The 22,157-nt window shown below is 45.4% G+C and overlaps 1 protein-coding gene across 2 annotated transcripts in view; it reads right to left on the reverse strand.

Moving 5' to 3' along the window:
• SLC13A3 (solute carrier family 13 member 3) overlaps positions 1-22,157 on the reverse strand; it is a 37,651-nt gene that overhangs the window by 6,434 nt on the left and 9,060 nt on the right. For both annotated transcript variants that reach the window (XM_068912171.1, XM_068912170.1), the window contains 6 exons: positions 12,838-13,103; positions 12,288-12,451; positions 6,877-6,943; positions 5,956-6,141; positions 4,991-5,116; positions 1,190-1,285 (listed from right to left, as the gene is read on the reverse strand). In XM_068912171.1, the coding sequence (XP_068768272.1) occupies positions 1,190-1,285; positions 4,991-5,116; positions 5,956-6,141; positions 6,877-6,943; positions 12,288-12,451; positions 12,838-13,073 (875 nt within the window). In that variant the 5' untranslated portion in view covers positions 13,074-13,103. The remainder of the gene's footprint in view (positions 1-1,189; positions 1,286-4,990; positions 5,117-5,955; positions 6,142-6,876; positions 6,944-12,287; positions 12,452-12,837; positions 13,104-22,157) is intronic.

Here is a 22,157-nt window from a genome sequence, read left to right on the forward strand (position 1 = left end):
GAAGGGCATTTAAACTGTCGGGAGGAAGCCACTTGCATTCATTTTAAGTTAGGGCGTTGCTAATCAGATTGGTAGAGCAAAGCTTAATGGACTTTCTCGCTCCTAGACCTCAAAGTGAGACTTTGATTCTTACAGAGACATTTTGCAGGCTTCTCGATAATGTACTGAATGGAACAAATAAACCAATTTCTTTCATGTACAACACAGGCCCAGACAATCATCTTTGAAGAAACACTCCATTTCACATACAACAGCAATAATTACAGGGTCAGTAGAGCCACACAACCATCGCTGAATCTTCACAGCATTTCTGTGGGTATGAGAATATTATTTTACAGATGGAGAAACACAGACCTCTTGAGATTAAGGCCTACACTTTCAAAAATCTTCACTAGCACTGATCGCTCAGAATATCGGTGGCTGGTTGGACATACCTAGGATTTGATTTCTGGAGCTTCTCAGCTTTTCCTGATTCCCCCTTTTTGGCATTTCTCTTAGGTTTAACACTCTCAGGGTTCTTTCTGCAGGTTTCTTTCTCCAATATACGATCTGCATCATTGCAATGTGCACCGCACTTTTTTCAGAAGACAAGACCTTTGAGAAACTACAATACAAGTGTCTTGTTCTTTCTTCACCTGACTAACGAAGCTGAAGGAGTAATTAAAAAAAAAAAAAGTATTCCATGAAATGGGTCTAACTTCTTTCCATATACTTTCTTTTGCAGCTTTCAAGATCTATTAAAGTATACCCATAATCCATAGGATTTACATCTACTATATGAGTCATCAGTTTCCTCAGCAACTACTTCCTACTTTGCAGAACAGTTATAAGCAGGTATGCCCAAATCTTCAAAATTCAGCCTGTATCGGTTAGTTGCCTACAGCACATGGTACTGTTTTGTTCCTGGAAATTGCAAACAGTTATTAAACAACAGAGCATGAATTTAATATGAATTTTGCTCCTGATAAGCATTGGAGTATAAATATACTATTTGCAATTACTTGTGCTAGTGAAGATGAAGAGGCTGGATTGTGCAAAAACCAAACTTCAGCAGGTCATGAATGTGGAAATGCATATTTCATTTTTTTTCTAAAAACAATTCAGTGTCACTCAGTCCACCACTCTTCAAACAGGACATTTCCAACCCACTCAATTTCTGTTCCGTTTCAGTCCCGACTTCATGACTCACTTGGTTGGACCCAATTTCTGGTAGTCCTCTTTTATCACTTCTCTGGCTCGGGCTTCTGCATCCGCCCTTATATTGGACTTTTTCTTTCTCCAGCCCCTGCCAATAAACACAGTTACATTTTTACACATCTCTAGCATAAGTCACCTGAGAGCAAATGCCGCGTTCGGTGCCTGCTCTGGAAGCTTCAGAGAGGGAAAGTTTCTCCCAGAGGAAGTCTCTGAGCCTGACGGCATGTCTCTTGTGGCGGTTTGTATTATCTTCCACCATGGAGAGCGGGAACAACCTCGCAAAGCCTAGCCCTACGTCTAACAGCACGCAGTTGAGGGTAGACTTTTTCTTCCCCTCATGCCAAGACTCAGAGGTGCTTGTGAAACCCATGGGCACGTCCACTTGCACAGAAAGGCAGCTGCAGGCACCTCGCTGCCCCGACGCCATCGACAGCGAGCGGGGCTTGCATTTTGAGGGCAAGTTTTCTGACACGTGGCAGGAGTGCGACTCTGAACACCAGAGGAAAAGCCCTGGTGCTGCCTACAAAGCCTGGGGCTGAATCCTGCCCAGACAGTAGATGTGCAAATCTCAGTATGCCCAGCGGTGCAGATCTGTAGGGAGCAGAGCAGACAACCCCGGATTGAGACGCAGTGATAAAAATGCAGCAAGCCAGAGCACCTTATGCGCACTGACTTCCTGAGGGTATAGCAGGACTGATGGTGAGACTCTGGTGCAGGTAAAGGCAGGAAGGCCTTATTTTATGCCTTTCTCCCTGCATTCATGCAAAGGAGACCCATCCTCTCCCACAGAGGGAAGGAAGTTTCCCCTCATTTATATGCTGAGCAGTTTCCTTCAGCGTGGACTCTGATTACCGAAAGAAAGTCCCGACGTTGCCGGATTTCAGCATCGCTACCAGATAAGGACTTTGGCAGAATGAGGAGAAAGCAGGTGACATGGAAAACGAATCTGTCCCTTCACTTCTCAAGTCACTTGCAATTTCCTGAGTGATCTCCGAATGCTGCTGAGGATCAACAAAAATGTGAGGAATTTCTAACTGGCCGGGAATGTTAATGTGCTCCTGGCTAAGCCTCTTAGGCCGGCACCGCTAACCGCACACACCGTTTGATCTTTTGTAGTATGCGCATACAAATGATATATTCACATCGCTCACTTCATATCCCATCCTATCCCATGCCGCTGGGACAGATTTCTAACACTGCCTGTGACCTTGATTAAACCTACAAAACGAGACTTACTCCGTCAGATGTACAGCCCTGAGTTGCCTGAGCTCACTGAATTCATTCATTGTTTTAAAGGGACTTTGTGGTTGGGAATGAATGGCTGATCATTCAAAAACTCCTGAATCTCAAATAGATATACCTGGTCCTTTAATTCGGGTTTTGGGGGTTTTTTTGTTTTATTAACTGCACCTTCACCTTAGCTCAGTCAGTCTGCAACTAAGCCTTTTGAAGTCTCCTGCGTTTAAGCAATATGTGCCTGCTATTGAGAGATGGCTCCAACAGGGCCAGGGAAATGACAAATAAAATGTGGTTCTCAAGGAATAACTTCTCTTTTTAAGAGATCTGATTTTTTTTAGCTTGATTCTTAGGTGCAATCCTGCAGACACCAAGGATTTGCCCTTATATACAGCCTGGCCACCATCGCTACGTTGCTGGGATCAGAGCAGCCAAACGCACGCCTGCATAAACGCGGTTATACGCGCGCTGCTTTGCATATCTGTTCAGAAGCACTTCACCACTTGGCAATATTGGTATGTCTCCTGGACACAGCTATCCCAATAAAGTCGCGCTTTGTGCTGATAGAGAAGAGCCAAACAAAACAAAAGGAATCACGTTCTCCTACTAAAAGAGCAATTTTGCCTTTTGCCTTGGCTCGCGGCCAGCACAGCTACCTCTTCCCTCACCTGATGCCGAAACCCCGGCATCAGAGCAACCTCATGCCAGCCTGTAAAGCTCGACATGGCTTTAGTTCATAGCAGGATAATTGCCACTGCATTAGGGCTTATACACATACGACCGTCTTGCTTAAACAAATCCTCCATTCAGCATGTCTGCACTTCTCTTACAGGCCCGGCTGAAGGATGGTCCCCACTGAGGTTGCTTGGAGCTCCAGCCCAGCAATGCGACTAAGGAGACGCATAACTCACAGAAATTTCTGGGACCTTACCCCAAGCTTTAGTTTAAGCACTTACTTAACTGTCTTGCTGAAAACAGCCCCACTGCACAATTACATGCAAGCTAGAAATTTAAGGACCTGGTTTGGTTATTTTCTAGATTGCAGCTTTCCCATTGATTTGTTCCTGTCTCTGAGACAATGTAAATATTTAGTCACCTCTCCTGACCTCACCTTTTCCCCTCTATTTACATTTTAAACTCCAAATAACAATTAAAAATCTTTCTAAATATTAGAAATTGTGTATAGTGCACGGAGGAAGCAGAACTGAGTTTGGTACTATCACATATGAGTGTATATGAGAGTATATAGGGGAAAAAACAGGTTCCAAAATGAATCACCAAGGCAAAATGGTAATTATTTCAAAGAGTGTACACTAGATGTTGGAGGAGACCTTGTAAGTGCCCTGCCGAGATTTACCAGTAAAACACGTTACTCTCAGTTACAGATTAACATGTTGTCATAAAACTAAGCCCTATCATGAAGCAATCTGTTCCAAACCCGGGTTTCAGGCCTAGGAACAAATCCTGGCTCTTCCATGTTCTAGGAGATTGTTTCTATTAATTCAGTGGAATCAAGATTTCACCCTCATCTTCAAACTTTGATCCTGCTTTCTCTTCCGTCAGTGAAATTCTGCCACTGACTTCCATAGGCCCAGGTCAGGCAGTGAAACTGAACCTAAAAATTTGTTTAACTGAATGAATACGTAAAAAAATCTGTGCATGTATTTCAGATTGATAAAACATCTGTAACTGTCAAATAGCTCCAAAACTCTCCTTTTACATACCAGCAATTGTTTATTGCATGTAGCTGAATGTTCAAAACGTTCTGTAACTTGAGATGAAAGAATGTTTTTGTTTTTGTTTTTTTCTTTTAAGAAATATTCAGCCTTAACCTTTGTGTTTCCATGGAAGTCTATTTTTACAGCCAAGTAAGAACGCCAGGTCTTTGGGGGCAGGCGCTGAGTTAGGGGGACTTGGACTCGCACAGCTGATTTCGGGGTTACACAGCAATGACCATCCACAGTGAGGCTGCGTGATCTAATTTCCCGGGGATAATTTACCCCATACCCTCGCCTTACGGCACAACACCTTGGAAACAGTCTCATTTACAAGAATGCTTTTGATTAGAGCTGCTTGGAAAAGAGAAGTGAAAATGTTTCAGGTTTTGTTTAAGAAAATATTGCCTCTTCAATGCCTTCCCACGTAGAATCACCCCCGGGCTCTTTCGAACAGAGTACGGAAAGCAGTTACTGTCAGGGTGACGTTCATCGCTTTCATCCTGTCCTTCAGCTCTCGCTGGTGAACAGGATCGAAACAGAGGTAACCAGGCACTCTTGGCTGGAGGATAAATGACTAACTTGGTTCTGTCAGCTTTGCTCGGAAAACCTTTACAGCCCTTGGAACATTTCGTTGCACAAAGATGACACATAAACCGCTTCTTAAAACAGATTCATTGTTATAGCATGAGCATCTCAAAGGGGGTTATGAAGTCCCCTCCCAGAGCCAACAACATTCTAGGTGATTTCAGTAGATTGAGTACAAGAGTCCAGACGAACATGTGATTTACAATGCTGGTATAACCAGACTAACATATATGAATAGCTGAATATAAACATACCTGAGGTTAATTCCTCCATACAAGATGGAGATCCATAGCCATCCCATGAGAAGAAAAATCAGCATTAGAGGAAATGCAAACATAAACCAAGAACCAAAGTTCACCACATCACATTCTGGAAAATAACTAAGCAAATGGGAAAAAGAAGGTTAATGCAAGAAGGGAAAATAAGCCTTCAATTTAAGGGTAAACAAACATCTGAAACTAGCAGCAAAACATCCCACAATCTTGCCAGTTGTGTATTTAATAAATACTCCTCTGTATGTAATAGCACTTCTCCGGGCACTATGAGATTTGGGCAACGTTGTGTCGGGACGGCCTCGCCAGGCAGCTCTGCCGCACGGAACTGACATTGCCCAACTGGACAAGCAGCCGGGAAGGGAAGCTTTGAAAATCTGGCTCTCCATAGTCTGGTAGTCTCATACAACGATATTCTTGAATGCCCAGTATCTTATTGTGGTTTATTGATCTAAGTCCTGATGCAATACCTGCTGCGGAGTCTGAACATGAATTTCCCTATGCCTCCAAGATCCTTAACGCGCTATTTGTAGAGGCCATTAAAGTTCAGAAATAGCTGCATGCACTTACAACGGCGAGAATCTATGCTCCTACACACACAGGAAGCATCTTTTACAACTGAAAAAACAGGTCCTAAGTAGTGGGTTCCCTGTTTTTCTTCTCTACCAAACTCTGGCAGATACAAGTGCTCACAAAACACTACATGGCCTGTTTCATCAAAATAGTTATGAGATTAATTTTAAGCAGGTAATTAAATCCCATTAAATTCAATGGGATTAAGGGCATCAGTAAAGCGAAGCACATAGGTACTGGTTTGGCTGAAAGCCTGACTGGGTACACGGGAAACCTGTTTATTCCAGCTAGGGTAGCTGGAATCGTTCTCTGCTTTTATCTGCTCACAAAGGGTCTCAAAATGCTCTGAAGGGGCATGGATTTGCCTCCCATACCTCTTCAGCTGTCCTAGAAGAATGAGATTCGGTGCCGTTCCCGTCAGGGTTGCTGTACCACCGATGCTGGCTGCATACGGGATTGAGATGAGGAAACCTTTCCAGATATTTGTTTTGTATTCTTCCTCCTTCTTTAAGTCTGAGAGCGCATCGCTGGCAACCTCCTTCTCCTCCGTCAGGTCTTTGCTTTAAAATATTCCAAAAGAGAATCCGGTGAAAGCCCTGGTTTAAATACAGCGCAACCAATTTAGAGCCTTGACAGAGGGAAAATTCCCAGTTCTTAGTAATCCAAGCTAATAATGTCCTCAAGGACACCCAAGTGGCTCATTTTGGCAGGAGGGGTCTGTCAGGCTTCCTCACCACTTCGTGAGTTGCCACTTGGCACCGGGCAGGCTTGCAGAGGCCACCCACAGCGCCTGCCCGTGGGAGCCGAGGGTGCCCGCGCCTCACCCGAAACTCCCAGCAGCTTGGGAAGCAGCAAAGAGTCTACCTTTCCGCTAGAAGGAAAAAAAAAATTTTTTTTGATAGCACCAAGTGGCAAGAAACATCTGCTCCTGAAAAGATGTCTTTCCCATCGTTTGTTAGCAAAGCTGGACCGTCAACAGCATGTGAAGCCTGGCGGTTTTTACATCACCTGCTTCGCACATGTGACGTTTCTGAGACAATCAAGGCACAATCTTCCAGCAGGGGACACCCCTGGCTACCACTCAAAGCATCTTGAAAACCTCTGCAATGGTTTGGACCTGCAGAAGGTTGCTGGACAGATACAGGTGGGTTTCTATGGTCAGCCTGCTAGCGGCTGGGAAGTTTGGCATAATCAAAACATTTCAGCGACTGATTATCACATTCGTAAAACTGCGTCTAGCTCAGGGGATAATTCTCTCTCTCAGCTCTCTAATACAAACTTTATAGTTAACTTACTCCTCAGTACTTGCCAGAAACTGCATCTCAGTTGGTACAGTGTAAAGTTTATTCTGCTGTAAAGATGCTGAAAAAGAAAGATGAGGACTTTAAAACAGTTCAGAGCATCTAGAAAATTCTCCTTGAACCAAACAGAGAAGGATACTGTCATTTACAGGGCAAGGACTGTGCAAACGAAGGGTGAACTAACACCATGGGGATGGGTGCCAGGAGCGCCCAGCTGGGATGGACAAGCCCATCTCCTCCAGCCGCTGCCTCAGGCCCCCCCTCAGTTTGGTGGCTCAGGGACTCTCACCGCAGCACACACTGCTTCTCTCAGACCCTGATGGACTCCTCAGTCTTTTTATCAGTTCTGCTGCTGGTCAGAGCCTGGGATAGTCTAATATGAACAGCAGCTCCAGGTTGTCGTTTATCCAAATGCATATTTATTTTGTTGGTTAACCATCGCTAATTTTTAGGAATAAGAATTGCTGAGCCTGACAGCTTTGTAACACATGTTCCTCGGGGCATAGCAAGAGCGCTGTCTGGCCCCGAGCTACCCACTGCCAGGGGATGAGCGTTTGAACCACCTGCAGACACCTTGGGCAGAGTCACCATAAAGCTATAATTCCTTCTTTAAAGGCAACAGTGGGACACACTTGGGGACTAGGCTTCATACACTGCCCTCTGAAATCCTCCCAGAGAGCAAGGACTATCTTAAACCATCACCTCCCTCCAAACAACGCACCAGGCAGGCTGAGAGCTTCCTCCAAGCCCAGTGCCAGGACCCAAGTCTGAGGCCACCCCATGGACTGCGCAGCGTATCCAGCTCTCGGGGACCCTCCTGTGCGGGTTACACCATCTCTACCTCTCTGTCTACCCTGTCACCAACCTCAGGGAGGGCAAGCAGGACTCGCGAGCACTTGGGAAAAGGGCATATTTTGAACAGAACACGACGACTGACGTTCTCTTTTGCAGTAAATGGGGAGGTGCGCCCAACTCTGTCCCACACGTGCATACCGAGGAAGCATTCAGAAATTGAAAGACAGACCAGAAACACAAAGCAATCTCTCTTTTTTTACTAAATCTCGCAATTAAGGCTTGTGACTTTTCATAGTTCTGACTCACAGCTTAACCTCCTGAGGTCAGGACTAGAGGTGTGCTACTAAACCCTGCTTTCCCTGTTCTTCCTCAGGCATGGAGCATTTGTGAACTCTGTCTCCTTCAGTCCAGGTGGCCCTTCACTGCCGCTGCTGGCCTTGCTATCTTTGCTTCAGGTCTTTGCACTTTATCTCAGCCCAGAGGCCGGAGCCCCTCCACTTCCCCAGCTCTGCAGATCACTGCGTGCAGAGCCTACTTCCTGCCATCATCACCCCAGCAAGCCCCAAGTTTCCTTGCACTCTTCCTCAGGCGGAAACACACTCTTCTTCTACCTGTTTACCCACTGAGGCAGAAAGCAGGCCAGACAGAAAGGAGCCGGTGGTCAAAGTCTCTGAACTCCCTCACTTGTGCACTGAAGACAACCGGCTCATTCCTGCTCAGTGAACCAAGGAGTTTTGCAATGTCATGTTTTACACATTGCTAATTTACTGAATTGAAGTTAATGGGCTGGGACACGCACATGCTGAGCTTTCACCCCAATGCTGCTATGATGCCGGGATGTAATGAGGAGGAAGAACATTAACCCATGGCTGACTGTGGATCCCCCAACAGATTTCGCCCAAGACCCATTATTGTTTAATAGTTAGTGTTGGCTCTGCAAAGATATATATTTCATTCCACCTCTTAGAATTCTTCATTTTTTTTCCCCGCTAAGCCCAAACTCCCATCTCATCTTGCTAGGACCCTGGCATCTGTGAGTTATCTCTCTAGGAAAGTCTGCAAAAGGCAACGATGAAAAGGAAAGTCAGAGATGCTGTAGAGCAATCTTTTCCTACTAAACTTCTAAAGGTGGGGGGGGGGGGATTGAAAATTGTTAGGGTTCCAAAAGTCAAAAGAGGGTGAAAAACACTGGGAGAGGACTGGGCCATAAGGACTTCTCACTGAGCAGTATGAGCAGTGGCCATCCTGCAGTTCTGGAGGTCCTGCTTGGAGCAGAAAGAAGAACAGATTTTTCCAGCTGAGTAGTGATACAAGCAAAGAAAACCTGAATGTGGGGGGAAAAATAGCTTAAGATAAACTTAAGCAGAACTTTTTAAAATCCTGGAAAATAAAATAAATAACTTTGAATTGAACCAAAATGAAATTTGTTTCATTGTAGAGTTACCTAATCCTTTTTTCTCCTGTTTTCTTTTTAATTTTCATCTGTCATTTCCAACAAAACAACCAAAAGATTTGTTTAGAAAAGTTCAAAAAGAAGCATTTTTTCATCTCCCAACCAAACAGCTTGCCATGAACATGTTGCAATAGAACCTTTCAATGTTTTAAAAAATTATTTCTCCCTACTTTTTGATTCAACAGGAAACATTCCTCAAACACAACATGAATTAGCAGAAAGGTTTGGTTCCTTCAAAGAGCCACTTCATTTTTTTTTTAATGACTTTGGGGAATGCCAGCCCAGCTCCACCACTCTCTCTCTCTAGCTCTGCATCTTGGCAGAGGCTGAATGATGGCCACATTATCCGCTACCTCCGTGCAAGAAATTAAGCATGTCACTGTAAACTGACCTTTAAAACCGTGTAACATCCCACCTCCCATTTCACTCAAATACCTTCTATACCTTGTCCTAGAAAGGTTTGGCTTTAATGACATTTCCATTGCTTCTACAAGGTTTAAGAGGCCTGAAGAGCAATGCCTCCGTTTGCCAAGGGCTGCCAGCGGCGGTGCTGGGGCTGTACCCTGCCAGCACGGGAAGGGAGCAGGCAAGGCGGCAAAGTGGACAAAAATACGGATTTCTCAGTTGCCCCCTTAGAGACACCAGTCAGAGATCTGCCACTCACCAAGGCTCCCCGAGCCCTGAACGCAGTTTATCTTCCCACACCTGCCTGGTTACAACACGGAGGATACTCACTATGGCCAAGGCTGAGTGTTGTCCCTCCTGTCTGATTCTGCAGAAAGTCTCCACACTGGAGAAAAATCAGAACAAGCAGAACCAGCTGGAGTTTCAGCCGCCACAGCTCATCTCACCGGATTTTTGTAGTGTCAAAATGAACCAGAAACCATTCCAAATCCTTAGCTATCGACGGCTCAAGCACGCAAACATTTATGACCTGCAAAATGCTACTCACACGGGGAAGCACGGGCATAAGTGATTCCAACTTTAAGGTTATCTCATCAGCATAAAAATGTGATCCATTTATCTGAGACATAATTTAAATTCTTGTATGGTATGAGTAAGCAAAGCTGACTGCTGCATAATCACAGAGCTGATTTCATACACTTGTTGCGATTTCTTCTGAAAAACCAAATGCCTTTAAATGCTACGTATTCTTTAATGTATTTTTAATCTATTTCTTTTCCCGAGCCAAATTTACTTTTTAGCCTTCGGGCCACTACTACAGTGCTATTAAAGTGTACCCAAGCAGATCGGCAAATTGATGTTATCATATGTCAGCAATAACATTTGCACCCATACACAGCCCGCTGTCAGGAGCTCGGTTTCATCAGGTCTGGGAGAAAATTCAACTGCGACACACCGTCTGAGAAACACCCCTGGTCCCGACTGCAGATGACACCTGCCAGACAGGAAACCTCCACAGAAAGCTCATTTTCCCTTCTCCTCCTCTAGGAATAAAATCAGACTCTTAGTTCATGACCGATTTCAGGCTTAGGGCTTCCTTCAAGGAACTCAGTTTTCCTCATCTATTCAGAAAGATTACAGAAAAGAATGAGTCTATCCTGGAACACTAAACTCCAGGTAAAAAGGCTACAGGAAAACCTGCATTTTGATGCTCTATATTTTACAGGTGACTTCATCCTTCAGTTATATTTACTACATTTACAAAGTCTCTACCTCAAAAGAAAAATACATCACCATGCAATTACAGGAAATTTTCCAAGTAACACTTTACTCATTCTTCTACTTGCATCCCTCTCCCTTTGCATCCCTCCATTCTCCTCTCGCATCTCCCTCTCCCTAATCTCACATCACTGTGAGCATTATGAGCCAAGCACATTAACTTCATGCTTGCCTACGTCTAGGACAGTGGGGTCTTGATTTTACACGTTCCCAAAATCTACTGTAATTATAGTAACAACTACACATCAAATCATTTCAGAGGACAGGGGTCAAGAAGGTTAAAGAGCAGACTCATAAAATGCAGTGCTTCTCCGGAATAAGAAATTGTAGCAGGAAGACCATTGGGATTGATTTTAATAGATGTGCATGGTCAACAATTCACACAGCAGATGTGATAAAGTAATCTGGAGTGCGAATGTCTTATGATTGCTACACATTAATGATAAATGGTTAAGTACATCTTTATTAGAACATGCACATCTTTGAGTCTTATTCTGGGGACTCATTTTTCTATCTTAAAAATCAGCGGTAATCAAAAAGCCATTGCCATTACACTGCAGAAACAGAAGTAGTACTAATCAGTGCAAGTAAGAGAAGCTGCGACTGTTGCTCCAACTATCAGTAACAGTTGCGAAGGGAACTTCATTTTTGCTTTGCTGTTCTTCATCACTGTCTGCCAGAAGCACAAACTGCTCTTAGATACTTGTGAAAACAGGGACAGAGGGAGACTTTATCTGACTGCAGTCTCCCTGTCTGAGCCTCTCCACGACCCACTCGGCAACGGCACCGACCGCTAACTTAAAATCGGACCAGAGGAGACCCCAAAGCATTTTGCAAAGGGGTATTCAGCCTGCCAGCCCTCCCTTTCCTCCTCCTCCTCTGCCCCAGCTCAGACTCCAGTCTCACGGATGAAGAAAGGGAGAGGGGCAGAGGAGGGCCGGGCTGGCCACGACCACGCCGCAGCCCCGGACGCCCCCACCCCTCGCTGCCCCCAGCCCACGCGAGCCCCAGCCGTCCCCACAGCAGCGTGGAGCCACGCCGCCGCCACCGGAGGCATTTCGATCTACGGGAGCTGCCGGCCGTGGCTACGGCTGCAGCAGGCACCTATGCGAATCTCGTCATCCCCGCGCCGCCAGGGGAGCGCAGACCTGGACTTGAGTTTGTGCCGGCGGCAGGTTTCTCGAGCAGGTTAGCTGGGTATCACCAGTTCTTTCTTGTTTTTTCCAGACACATTTGCAACTCATAAGCATTGGCTCCTGCATGACATGAGGAAGGGGCAGGATAAAAGGTAGTTATATGCCAATAACCTTCCATCGCTGTAATGAAGTCCATGTTCTTGAAATGGTACTAGCACACAGACTGAGTTGAGCTAAGAAACCTGGCGCTTGCGTCAATGGTGGCAATGAAATGGGGCAAATTTGCTGGCAGCAGGGAAGACCTCAGCTTGCTTCTACTATTGCCCTGTCTCAGTTACCTTGGTTTTCTTCATTATCCCTGTTCAGATCTTTAGATGTGTCTTTCTCCCCAAAGAGGCTTTTCAAAATTGCATTTGCAATTGGAAGCATCATAGCAGTGGAGGCAGTATTACTTAACCACATGGACAGGAAAGACGTTGTCAACATCATTCCTAAAATTAGTCTGGAAGACAGAAAAAAGAAAAAGCTGAATTTCTTCAGTTTGGCAGGCACTCTAACACAGTCCAGCTACAGGAAGAAAACCTCATGTGCAAGGATCACACAAAATTAATAAGAAAAAGCACTTCTGCGACTATCCTGTAACAGGGCGAGCATGAATAACCAGAGTAAGTGTCAATACGGTGTCAAACAAAACAGTTCTCCCTGGACTCTGCTAGCCTCTAAGCAAAGGCAAGACCCCACCTGAACAAACTCGATAAGCATGTGAAGCTCCCTGGTGCATGGGTGACGCTTGCCTTACTGCCCGCAGCACGCATGTGTGCGGCGCGACTTCCCAGCTGCCAGCAGCTCACTTCACCCCGCAAAGACCCCGGCTGCTCTGTTAGTCACCTGGCGGGCTGGACTCCCACTAACATGAGGACACGGAGAGCAATCCTGCGGTGCAAATTCCACTCCTCGATGGCAGATGCCATGATGAGGCCACTGAGGAAGAGGAAGTTGGTGTCTAAGAAATACTGTGGGCAAACTTTGTTAGATGGAAGGATCCCCAGGAAGGGAAAGAGGACGATGGGCAGCAGGGCTGTCACAGCCAGTGGCAGCGCCTCTGTGCACCAATACAGGGCCATCAACAGGATCACGTAGAGACATCTTCCTTCCTGCAAGAGAAACAGAGAGGATAAAGTAACACATGCTGGGTTACAGAGTAGTCTTTTCGCTTGGAGACGCCTATCACAGACAAGCAATATGCACCAACTACTCCTTCAGGGATACAGTATTTCCCCCAAACCATTCCCATCAAGGGTAATGCCTTCCCCCATAGGTTGTGTGCAGGGTTCAAGGCTTATCTGGTTGCCTGAACTTCCGATGTGCTATAGGGTGGCAATGTGCTGGGGCATCAGCTAGGGAAGCTGTGGAAAGTAGGATCTGCTGCTTCGCATCGAATCAGGGTGCTAATCCTCAGCTCACGCTGCTGCTAGAAACTAGCGCTGCTAATACCCACAGGTGTCTAGCTCATCTAACAGCTGCTACACTTAATATGTTTGTGCTTTCTCTCCAGCTTCCACAGACCATGCTTTTCACGGCTATGAGAAAAGGACTTTGAGAGAGGTCCCAGGGAACGTACCGGGTCTCCATATTTGCAAAGGGAGGCATACAGAAAGGTTTCTTTTATTGGATCAGAGTCTCCGGAGAGATCTGTGTGAAATGATTCCAAAGCAACCCATCCCAGTCCCTACGGAAATCAATAAATCAAGAGTTACAGTGCTGTACCACTTCCTATTTGCCGAGAGCTTGCCCATATTCAGTGCCACCAAGCCCTCATCCAAGGCTGGCGCAAAGCCAGGGCTCCCTCGCTGTGGCTGCAGTAAGGCTTCATTCATCCGCCCGGGAGGCACAAACTAGACCAAAGTCATTTGTCACGACAGCCTTAGGAGAAATAACGAGCTGGGGAAAGAAGTCAGGACAACTGCCCAAAGCGCAGGGAGAAGAGAGCCCCAGAGCAGCGCTGGGAGTTAGAGGACCGCGTGGAGCACACCGGAGAGCGAGGGACCCGTCCGTCACCACCGGCCTGAAGAGGGTTATTGTCAGTGCCTGCAAGGCAGCGTGCCCGCAGGGCTATAAATAACAGCTCAGAGTCATTTGGAAGCCGCAGAACTATTTATTTTGCCACTATTTTCCAGCTTGTTGAACAGGTTGAATTGTTATTCAAAGCCACCTCTGTACCTCTGCTTGGACCTTCCCTCTGGGCACCGAGGTTGCTGGGATTTCTGAGGGCGATGGCGGCTCCCCATCCGCCTTGGCTCGGCTGATTCGGGGAACAGCGTGAACTGGGAATTGTATGAAACTGCATTTTGGAGATAAAGTGGTCTCAGATGAAGCGTTTGAGTGTGCAGCAAGCCACGATAGCAGGTAAGGCTGACGCAAAACCTGCTTGGCCACCTGCAAAAATGCACTGCAAGCCTTAGCTGAACATGGTTGCCTCCAGCTCCCACTGCGGACACCGGCTTAGTAACGCACACACACAGAATGACGATGAAAAATAATCATTATTATTGAGGGCTAAAGAGCAGAATCTACTTTGACATCCTGGATAGATAGAGCTAAATGAATTTTAGTTAATGTGGATTTATTATTTAATATATCTGTAGTGAGTGTTAGCAAATTGGCAAGAGTGAGAGAACTTGTTACTTGCTTTAGCATTCTACCTTTGCATGTCACAACCAATTTTGCTAGTAAAACTCGAGTGCTTCAGTGCATGTAGAAATGAGAATATCAGTGAACCTAGAGTAATTTACTTGGATTTCTTCATTATTCACAGAGAAGCTACCGCTATCCTAAGATCTGCATTTAAAGATCATTTCCAGTCCTAATTTTAGACCATGGTAAAATTACATATGAGATATTGAGCCTATTCCCAGGGCTCATACCTGGCATCTCTCAGCTGCCATGAATCCCTTATAGCTTTACTTCTTCTAATCAGCAGGACCAGAACAACAAACCTGGGAGTGCTAAATTTTGCAAACAGAGAATCATGTTGTGACATGTTTGCACTGTAGATTAGTGATCTATTTCCCATGGCAACTGATAATTTCTCTTTACTCTGGCTTCTCTTATATACCACAGAAATAGCTTTGCTCTCATTAAGTTATTCTCCATTTGTTCACTAAAGGTCATATAAATCATTTTTTCCTCCCAATGGCACAATCTTCTCCAGTCTTCTGCAAGGAAAGTTTCACCGGAGCGACTTCAAATAAACGTGCTTTGCCTCTGACAGGGGTAGGACAACTGAAAATTTTTAATATCACCTTGATATAAGAGCAGATCAGTGAAGCATTCAACCCACCTGATGAAACAGATGAAACAATTTAAAAAGCTAGTTGTAAGCTAAGGGATATTTATTTTCTGGTGTATGGAAAATGTTGCAATGAAACACATTATGGATCTAATAATTGATCCAATAATTCCAAAAATCAAAAGCTAAGGAGCACAACTAAAACAGGGCAGAAAGAATTATGGTACGGAAGGGTTTTCTGAAACTGTGTAACCTACATGGAACAACAGCAAACCACTTCAAAAAGAAAGCTGTAGTATTGCAACTTATTTTACCCCAAAAGAGGACCAGTTGCCCTGTACTAAACAAGTTTTCACTTAAGACAAGACAATCGTTCAACAAATTAAGAATGAGGCCGTTTAGAAATAACTCAGATTTGAAGCAACTACTCCCCAGAACAGAAATTTAAGGCTGCAAACCACTAATAAAATGGAAAGGTTTCTTGTTTTCAAGCTATCTTGCAAACATCAATTAATTAATGGTCGCAGCCACCTGCGAGCTTGGTTACTGTGTGGGCAATAAATTCTAACACAGATAGGAGCCTTACAAACGCTGGGAAGAAAAGGATTGGGGGAGAGGGTCACAGCTGCCCACACCCATGCTATGGGCTGTGGACGCTGTTGCCTGCAGCCCTGTCACCCCCCCGGGCATTCGCTATCCTTCGATCCCTCCGCTGTGTCACTGAGTATCAGACGCCTTTCGACTCCCCTCACCTCCATGCAGCCTTGTTTTTCCAAAATAAGTCCCTATCAAAGTTCAGGGGGGGAAAAAAAAAAAGAAAAAATGGCAGCAAATACAAACTTTAAAATAGGTCTTGTGATTGGGTTAATTTTATAACCATTTAATGATTTGCCGGGAAGGGCTTTGCGGCTCTGGACTACAACATCTCACCTTCCTGTTGCACAAGAGCCTCCAGGACGACCTCTGCCCTGCCAGACACGGGGCCCGTCTTCGCCGCGCTGAAATACCTGGGATTTTCCACCCTCGGGGCTTGGCTGAGCTGCGGCAGAGGAAGGCAGCCAGCACCTCGGCGGGGAAGTGTCCTGCGGGGAACTGGGCTGAAAGGGGACATCAGGGCTTTCGTTCGCCTCTGTGCCACGCTGGCCCTGGGCCCTGCTGAAGGCACCCTGTCCGGCTTTGGTTTTGCTTTGATGACCTTTCCTCATCACGTGGCCGTTGCAGCCTCATGTCCCAAACACGGACTCTCCTCGTGTCCCCTCGGCAAAACGAGCCATCGAGGGGACATGCAGGTATTAGGAGGATGCTCCAGGACCTCTATCTCAATACCAGGAAATTTCCATTTTGCCTGAAACCAGAGCTTTTTAAGCCCTTCTGTCCCACTACTGCCATGAAGGGCTATCTTATCTGTGATATTCCCAAGTACTTGAGGCAAAAAAACCTAGCAATGCCTTTAGCATCTTGCTAAAAAACTGCTCTCAATTTGCAACTCAGATAGATGGTTTTCCCCATCACCTTAGTCGCACGGCCTATTCTCCAGTTAGATGGAGATTTGAATCCGATTTCTACTAACTCAGCTCCTGCAAACATTCTGTAATCTGGACATAAAATAAGCCCTGTTTACCAACACTCATGCCAGCGGACTTGTTTTGCTCCCACTGGGTGTTTGCAGAGTGGCTAGAAAGGGGCCGTTGCCACAGGGGCGCAAGCATTAAGAGCTGTAGCGAATCCCTGAGAAGATATTTTGCTCTGCAATTGTGATGAAAAAGACAAAGCTTAGGAAGCACTTTTATTTGAAATTCTAGACATGTTTTGCAATTGGCAGAAAAATAGAATCATTTTCTCCACTTTATGAACATGGCAGCTGAAGCTCAAAGAAATTGAGCAAATTGACAAAGATCATGTAGGAAACTTATGGCAAAAATGGGCATTGTAGGGAAAATCCTCCCTGCTTCAGGGATCTAATCCCCTGGGCTCACACCTCCTCCTGTAGATCCCACCAGTTCAAACATTCATTGACTGAAAAGCGAAAGCAGCATAACGTGATGATCCAACTTCCTATATGAGGTTAAAAGGGCTCCCTACTGGAAAAAAAAATCTCTATTTCAGCATCAGGCTTTTTTTTAGATAGATCCACATTTGGTTAAAAATGGAAAATTTTTCAGTCATGGTCAATCTGCCACAAGTTGAGTAAGCTGCTGTATGGTTAATTAACCTCACTGTTAAAAATACGTTGTGGCAATCTGAATCTGTTAGCTTCCATCCTCTGCATCTTGTTAAATGCTCTCCCTTTATCCTCTAGCCTGGGCAGCCCCTACCCAAACTCTGCTCATGATGGATGTGCCTTCAAGATGGCGAACAAGCCACTCTTTGCCTTTTTGTTTTTTGAGAAATAGGCTGAGCTCCTGCAGTCTCCCACTATGCAGCCTGTTTTCCAGTCCTTTATTCATTCTGCTCTCTGAGGCTCCTCCGATTTATCAAAGTCTCTTTTGAACTGTGGAAGTAGGAATGCAGGGTGTTTTGATGCTAATTGCAACTACAGCAACTAGCAACCCAGTAGATCCTCACTGCTCTTACTCAACTTTTCATGTGTTTATACGCACAAATTCGCATTAGCCCTTTTGGCTCTGGGTCGCCAGTCTGGATAGCCATGTTCAACTTGGGACATGTTGCCATCTCAAGGTGTTTTTTGGAACCTGCTTCCCAAGAGGAACTCCAAATAGGCATGGCCTACTTACAGTCACTGTTCCCAGCTATGTGCGTTTATCCTGCGGTGGGTGGAAATGCACCCGGTTCATTGATCCGCAGAGCTCCTCAGGCAGCTCTTTAAAAATTCTTATATGCAACTTGTCTAGACCTGCAGGGTTAGCTGCAAGTATTTTACTTTTCCTTTGGTTCCAATCACAATCAAAATATTTCATTAGCAGACAACTTCATATGATGGGATCGTACTTCCAGCACTTTCCTGAGCACAGAACAAAAAGGCTTACTGAAATTGGCTTTTTTTGCATTATCCATCTAGCAACAGAACATCATGGGTCCGATTCTTTTTGTGCCTAACACACTTGAAAAAACATTTATCACCCCCAACACCCTGCCCAGGGATTTCCTCCTCAATCCCTTCCTCTCCCTTTTCAATTTTCTATGGTTCGCAGCTCCCATTTATTATTCATTCTTGTCAACTTCCCTTTTCCCCAAAGTATTGCTGCTTTCACTTCCCCTCCGCGCCAACTTGTTACTTAGCCAGGTTAGCTGTCTCTCCAAACAGAAGCTCTCAGTGCACATGGCCAAATGCAGTCATCCAGCTTCCAGCTATCCCTCCCCTTGCTGAAGTTCTCCCTCTCAGCTGCTTTCGGCTGATAACCGCTTTCAGTGAGACTGGCTTCTAAATCACCAAGTACGCACATAACATAGATGCAGACTTCACGCATGACATGCGATCAGGCTGCAATCGCTTATTCCACCTGCCAGGCTGCTCTCCTAATGGCTCCTTCTTTGCTCGTCCGTGCTCCTGTATGCCGGTGCAGCATCCAGCATTCGTCACTCCCGTCTGGCAGCTGTTCCCCTCGTACCTCCCTGGGGACGCCGTGCTCCTCATCTGCCACATTACAGGCCCCCATTTGCATCACCCATTGCCCCCATAATGACATAGCTTGGAAGTGGTCCGTGATCTTTTCTTTTACATGCAAGGAAAGTCATTTTTCTTCATTCTTAAGTCTCCTTGTTCTGTTGAGGAGGACTCATCACTTCCAAGTTAATTTTAAATTGATCTATGTCCACTGAGAAAGTCAAGTCTGTTTTTTGAAGGCATTGGGCCCCATTTGCCTGCTCAGAGCTCCTTTTAGCAGATTTGGCTGCCTCAGCTGTTACCAAGCCAAGAGGCTGTAGACATTGAGTTCATTAGGAGCTGTTGGAACAAGCTCTTTGCACAGCTCATTGAAAGTGCCCCCCATGCTCCTTCCAGCAGAACAGTTCTTCCAACCCCTTCCTGCCCTGCCGGAGCTCTTTGCAATCATTCACAGCTCTCCCAAGTAGGCACTTCCTCTCATGGGTCAAATATTCAGCCATTTCAGCAACAACCAGAGTGGGAGGTGACGTGCAGGCCCTTATGCAAAGAACTGACTGCTGGGAACCAGCACCAAATGTTTCACTGTGCAGTTTTAAAGGACAGACACAACTCTGTTCCAGCCACAGCTTGGGGAGCACACCCTGAGGTCTAAGCAAAGCTGCCCACAAAGCAGAAACTTCATTTCTCTATTTAAGAGAAAGGAGACTGCAGACAAAACCACTTATGCAAGTCTCCTTCTCCAAGACCGCAACCTAAAAAGGACATCAAATAAAAACAAGAGGCATCATTAAAATGTCAGCACCAGTGCCTGCCATGGCTTTGTCTCTCTGTGTAGGGACATGCACGGAGTTCTGCACAGGTGCCTGGAGAACAACCGCTGCAGGGTGACAACCAATGAAGATTTTAGTAGTATCTTGCCGTTACAGATGCTGAAGTTGAGCAGCAGTAAGCAAGACCAGACTTGATGTATGATTTCTCTCAAAGGATTTTGTCTCCAGGGAAAGGTTACATAATTGCAAGTTCACTAGAAAACCCATTACTCACAGGTTTCACTGAGAAACACATACTTTTCCAAGAAGCCACATCCCACTTGTTGTTCTCTATCAAACCCAACTTTAGATCACGATTTCTTGGTTTCAAAACCCAAGTGAAATGCTGCCCTTGAAGCCAAAGCTAAGATAGCTCTTTATGGCTCTGATCCATTGGGAGATTAAAATTGCTGAGCATCCCAGTGGGGACAAGGATGATTGACTTTTGGAGGTTGATATCAGAGCAGAGGACTGAAATATGAAGAGTCTTTTCTTGGAGTACTTACCTGGGAAGGTAAATGCTGACATGGTGTGGGAACAGATTTCAGCATCCCCAGAGTAGGAAAGTGCAGCAGAGATGCCTCTGAGAAACACTCTCTCATGAGGGAAACCTCATCCTGAGACTAGGGAGGTCTGGGCCTCGCTGCTTCTCTTATTCTACCAGTTTAACACCCTGTAGGGTAGTACAGATTTTCCCAGGTGTTCCCAGATGTGCGAGAAATTAGTAGCATGGAGCTTGCTAAGATGAGTCCTCCTCACCAAGGAATTGCTTCTGCCACCAGCTTGCTCTCTACAGGTGTCCTTTCTGGACCAGCCTCTCAGTAACAACTGCCACGGGCCAGTAAGCTGAATTCCGTTTGAGATGGAGCTTGCTGACTATCTCAATGAGCTCTTGCAACGCGGCTAGCCAGGATAGCCAATAGCTGGACTCTAGGCCTGTATTCGAATAAATCCTCGGACCCAAGCAGTGCAGCTGAGGGCATACATTTTCCATCACATCACACGCCAGGACAACTTCCAAACGCCAACCACGCAAGACTCCACCACCTGCTGAGGCTTTGCCTATTCCCCGCTCTTCATGTTTTTACGTTGCTGTTAAGAGCGTAATCTGTTCCCTTCATTTCCTCACAGCCCCCTGCAGCTCAAGCTGCAGGGAAGTTTGGTAAAGCACAGCTCTGGACTTCAGAAGTTAACCCCATGCTGATGCAACAGCAAGTTTCCTTTCTTGCTGCACAAGTGAGAGGCAATTTAATGTTGAAACTGTAGATGATTCATTGGCCCCTGCACATGAATAGATACGATTTTCTGACAGTTACTAACAGCTGCAGGTTCACCCGTGTGCTAAACTTTGGGGGAGATTTTGGTGAAACTGTGGAGCTCATGGAAAATGAAGAATAACTCACTAATGCAAGCAGGCAGGCCAGCCAGCAATTTCCTTCAGTAGCTCTGGGGGGGCCTCTCGCTCCTGGCCCACAGCTGCCTCGCTGGTCCTTGACCTTCTCAGTTGCAAATGTTCCACTTTTTGTGGAAAGTTGTAAAGTTCCACTTTTCCATCACAAGTTTTTCTTTTACGAAAAACCTGTTGTGCACATTGGACTGTCTCTGGGCTTGCACACAAGGACATGTTACCACCATATGACAAAACTGCAATTAGTGTTTTCTAACAGTACAGTTACACCAGCAGACATTTCTTCTTCTGCATGTGAGGTGAAATCTCCTCCTTAAATACCCAAGTCTTTATACCGTGTGTATCAGTATAGGCTTCAAGCAGTAAAAAGGGTATCCACAGCGAGGGCTTTCCAGCAGCGCAGCACCGGTCTGATGTGTGAGTTATTCTCATGATTCATCCTCGCGGGATGACATTTTGGGGGTGGCTCCGAGCTCAGCTCAGGCACAAGCTTGCGCTGAGCACACAGCATGTTTCCTCGCCCTCTAACTGTCTCAAGATGGCACACGTGCCAAAGTCAAACAGAATACCATTTAAAAAAAAAAAAGTCATTGAAGTCACTTGTTCAGCTACACTAAATGAACGTACAAACTAATACAATGAGCTGCTTATGAATCTGAAAAGAAATTAAGCACCTGTTAAGTAATCTACTTTCTGCTCTTTGAGGCAGACAAATATTTAATATATTCCTGCTAAGTACTCAGCCAAATAATGCAAAATAAGAAGCAAGGGAGATTAAATTCAAAGCAAAATTTTCTCTTTTAACATATTACGTCATTAAATCAAACAATGGCTATTCTTTTTTTTTTTTAATTTGGGAGATTTATGTTATTATATTTTTTCTTGAAAGTTAAGGTTTTACCCAACAAGAATTATATAGGTAGAAGCAAATGCCACCTTCGTGTCCTTATAGCCACTGAATCATTCTATAATCACTAACTACGGAACGTCGCTTATTTCTTGCTATTAACAAAGTCATTCTCAAATGGATCTGAGTCAGAATATACAAGTGAAATCCTGGCCATACTAAAGTCATTGGCAAAAAATTTCCCAGTGACTTTATTGCCACATGGACTCCCAGCCACCATTCAGATGGTG

Source organism: Struthio camelus, chromosome 18 (genome assembly GCF_040807025.1).
Source record: "Struthio camelus isolate bStrCam1 chromosome 18, bStrCam1.hap1, whole genome shotgun sequence".
NCBI classification, from domain to species: domain Eukaryota; kingdom Metazoa; phylum Chordata; class Aves; order Struthioniformes; family Struthionidae; genus Struthio; species Struthio camelus.